Genomic DNA, 3,823 nt, shown 5'->3' with positions numbered 1-3,823 from the left:
TTTGGCATCAACAAATAAATTCCAAATAAAACAATAGCTAATAGCCTAACAATCAAGACTAAGGTTGCTTTCTGATCTCCAATGCCTGGCTTTCTCAAAACCATTAACGTAATTCTCAAAATCATCAATGGTTTGGTCAATCTCTTCTTGTGTGTTCATCACAAAGGGTCCAAACTGCACTAGTGGCTCGCCTAATGGTTCACCCCCAACTAGAATGAATCTGAGAGGTTTGGAGGACTTGTTCCATACCTCCAAGCCATCCCCAGTTCCTAGCAGAAGAAGGTGGTGAGCTGCGGTGGGTGAAGATTTTGCATTGCCAAAGATACCTTCACCTTCCAAGACATAGATAAAGGCATTCCATGATATTGGTATTGGTTGTTGAAGGTGAGCTCCTGGTTTGAGAGTGTAGTCCAGATACATAGTTGGGGTCCTAGTGTAGATTGGTGATTTAGTTCCCAAGGCCTCGCCGGCTATAACTCTAACCTTAATCCCATCTTTGATGGCTTCAGCAACATCCTTGCTCAGTATTTCTTGATACCTTGGTTCAATCCTGTGATCAAACAAAATTACAACTCAATTAGATGAATTTTGGATTTTTAGGCAGGTCTACATTGGCAAGAAATTCATGCGAGAGTTTTGCCTTTGAAAGGCATAAAAATACTTTCAAAATTTTAATATTTGATCACTGTCACTAACCCACAAGAGTTATTCAAATTTTCCTAGAAGTTCAAAGCTAGCAGGTGCTAGTATCATGACAGAAATTAACTTATCCACCATGGGATATGACTATAAAGGCAGTTGTTTAGGCTGACCATTTCTGGCTGGTATGCATACACACCCTATGGTGCATTTCAAAAGCACCTTTGGAAAAGGTTCAATGATGACGAATCATCGTAGTAGTAGGAATCAGGATGGGAAAGTTGCATATTACTTATTTGACTATTTCATTGAGTGGATAGACCTGCCATAATATTCTGTTTTGTTTTTTGGGAGGGGGGGACTATGTCCCATAATATTCTGGGTTAAAAAATAACCATATAGTGACATAAAATGTATGCCATACTCATATCTATCTCTATGGTTAGGCTAACCTTTAGTGAGTGGTGTACTTACATTTTATGCTTGGGGGATAGGTTGATCCACAACTGTAGGCCCTTTTGGGTTCCCTGGGCGGCAGGCATTTCTGAGTGAACAATACCTCTTCCTGCAGTCATCCATTGCAAGTCACCGGCTCCTATTGTCCCTCTGTGCCCCTCAAAATCTTCATGTGTGAATGATCCCTGATGACACAAACAATTGAATTGCCTTCAACTTAAGGTACTTGCAACTCACCTCTAAATAGTTCAAATAGGGACCCAATCAATGAAAGCAAGTACAATAGGTCGTATTTCAATCAAAGTGTATTAATAAATGTGAAAAATGTCTTGAAATTTACTGTGATTAGATTATTGACCGTATTAAGCCAAAGTGTAAGGTTATTTTGTCTTCAAGACCTTTCCTGGCAACCACCTGGTGCCTGAAAGGTCATGTCAACCTTGGACAGTTGTAGCATAGTGAACTGCATGCCTTGGGTCTGACTGGCTGACCAATAAAAAAAAATATGATGCCAGACAGCTGACAAATGCCAACAATGTAAATCTAAATGTTACACCGGAAATTCCATTATTAACAATGAGGTTTTTTTTTTTAAGAGAAATTAATGACATAACTTGTTTCACAATGATGGTTGACACTTACAAATGGGGCACATATCATATTATACTTATTAGTTCGATATGTAGTGCCAAAGCATAATACATCTCCAAAAGAGTTGTAATCAATTTTTGATCTACCATCTCTCCAAAAAAAAAAAAAAATTCATTCGATTTTCTTGATCAACTTGAATTGCATAAAAAAAACATAGGATTTTCTGCTTGTTTCTATTTAAAATGGTTTGTTAAACTTTGAGCATCTCCAACCTCAACATTGATTAACTTCTGCTTGTTCACCACATTATATCTATCTCGTTTTATAAACCCAACATTTTCAAATCTCCCAACTTCCTCAACTAAATAGGAATATGTACTTACTGTTCTTATGTCTACTTCTTTGATAGTTCTTATTACACTTAACTGAGCATCAGTTATTTTTCAATTCGACCTTAAAAACAGTCTTTCTTCAGGCTTTTGCAAGCTCATGATTATGATTAGGATTGAAATGAGTAACCTTCCACTCACCATTTGTCACTGTAAACCGGATACTAGCATCACAACCAGTCCTAGTTTATAATATTTTGAATTTCTTATCATCCAAATGGTCCTTCTTTCGAACACAAATACTCTCGTTGTCTTACACCATTTTTTACATATCTAAGTTTTTTTTTTTTTCGAACACTAAACCCAATTTGTATAGCATAATTATTATACAATTTATATGCTTCCTCCTCACTGTGTCCCACCATTCCAAGCAAATTTTCAACATCTTGTAGTTCTTCGTCAGCCCTTATATCTATAATTAAAAACATCACAAAACACATTTCTAAGGAAACTCAAATCAAAAAGAAAAAAATAAATAAATAAAAAAGAAAAAGAAAAAGAAAGAATGGTTAGAATGGTGTGTGAGTATAAACTATTAAGCATAAGAAAAAAAAAATTGAACTATTTTTACATTTTGGACTTAAGGTTCGTTTAGAACTTGTGCTCTATTTCAAGACCAAAGAAACAGAGTGGCATTTAATAAACCCAAAAACAAAAAGTAGGCAGGGGTATGGAATGAGTTCTAACAATTCACACCACAGACTCATAAAAATTTAATTTTTAATATCTATAAACTAGATAGAAAGAAAACAACACATAAAAATTTCATTATTTTAATTCTTTCTCATCTTGGGCTTTTATCAAACATGTAGAAGACACTAATTTATAAACTACATAAAAACAAAACAAAACTAAGAGAATGATACATTGAAGAGTGAAATGAGTCTTTGTAACATACATACCTTGATCAATCTTGGTTAGTTGCAATGGTGGTGTGTGGATTCCAGCAACCACTTCAACCATAGTTTACAGTTAATCGTACTCACTATTCATCCAAGGGATAAGAAAGAAAGCCTAGCATAAGATTGTTTGAAAGACTCGTTCAATCATGCGGGAAGGGAGAGGGAAGAGGATTGAGTGGGTAAAATAAAATTTTGGGTTTCAGAAATTGGGTGAGAAGTGGCTAACACAGTTGGGGTTAAAAGTGGCTAATTGATTTTGGGTTCACACGGTTTGATTTGGCTAATTGATTTTGGGTTTCCGACTGTGGGTAAGTGGAGTTGAGTTTTAACCTTGGTTTGATCTGCTAACAATAGTTAAGTTAATAGGAAAGTAATGATGTGGAGCTGAGTTTAAAAAATTGGTTACATGGCATTTTCTTATTGGGTGGTAAGACCTGGGAGGACCACATCAGTGGTCCTCCAAGAGGTCCCAATAATTTCTCATTGCACACAAGTTTTTGGACATTTTTTATCTTGAATTATTTATTTATTTATAATTAGGTTCTGTTTAGAATCCACTTATTTTGTTAAAATTGAAAACTTTTTGCTAAAAGTATTGTAGATAAAAGTAAAAGTTAGTTAAAATAGTATAGTGGGACCCATGAATGGTACAAAAAAGTGTAATAAGGCTCATGAATAGTAGTAAAAATAAGCTAAATAGTAAAATAAACTGGCTTTTTAATATGAAACCAAACGCATATTTAGAAGGAGCTCAAATTATATTAAAATTTTTTTTATATAGGATTAGATTATAGTATTGAAGTGTTGAAGAACGTCTTCTATTTACATCGAAATCAGGAAACAAAA

General features: G+C 34.8%; 1 protein-coding gene across 1 annotated transcript; it reads right to left on the bottom strand.

Annotated features, from left to right (window-relative positions):
* LOC115956281 (pirin-like protein) lies at positions 1-3,038 on the bottom strand. The gene is made up of 5 exons (XM_031074706.1): positions 2,978-3,038; positions 2,406-2,487; positions 2,206-2,257; positions 1,114-1,280; positions 1-550 (listed from the first exon to the last, which is right to left on the bottom strand). The coding sequence occupies exons 1-5, from the start codon at positions 3,036-3,038 to the stop codon at positions 46-48; spliced, it is 867 nt and encodes a 288-aa protein (XP_030930566.1). The 3' UTR covers positions 1-45.
* Positions 3,039-3,823: the final 785 nt, after the last annotated feature.

The sequence above is a fragment of the Quercus lobata genome, chromosome 8, assembly GCF_001633185.2.
Source record: "Quercus lobata isolate SW786 chromosome 8, ValleyOak3.0 Primary Assembly, whole genome shotgun sequence".
In the NCBI taxonomy this organism is placed as follows: Eukaryota; Viridiplantae; Streptophyta; class Magnoliopsida; order Fagales; family Fagaceae; genus Quercus; species Quercus lobata.
This window is presented reverse-complemented; position numbering and strand designations above follow the sequence as displayed.

What these genes read in the sequence shown, in the direction of transcription:
- LOC115956281 (XM_031074706.1), bottom strand. Translation starts at nt 3,038, where the DNA reads ATGGTTGAAGTGGTTGCTGGAATCCACACACCACCATTGCAACTAACC. An exon ending in TGACAAATGGTGAGTGGAAG is followed by an intron (nt 1,281 to 2,205) that starts GTTACTCATTTC and finishes TTGTGTCATCAG; the next exon opens with GGATCATTCACACATGAAGA. An exon ending in CTATCCCCCAAGCATAAAAT is followed by an intron (nt 551 to 1,113) that starts GTAAGTACACCA and finishes GTTTGATCACAG; the next exon opens with GATTGAACCAAGGTATCAAG.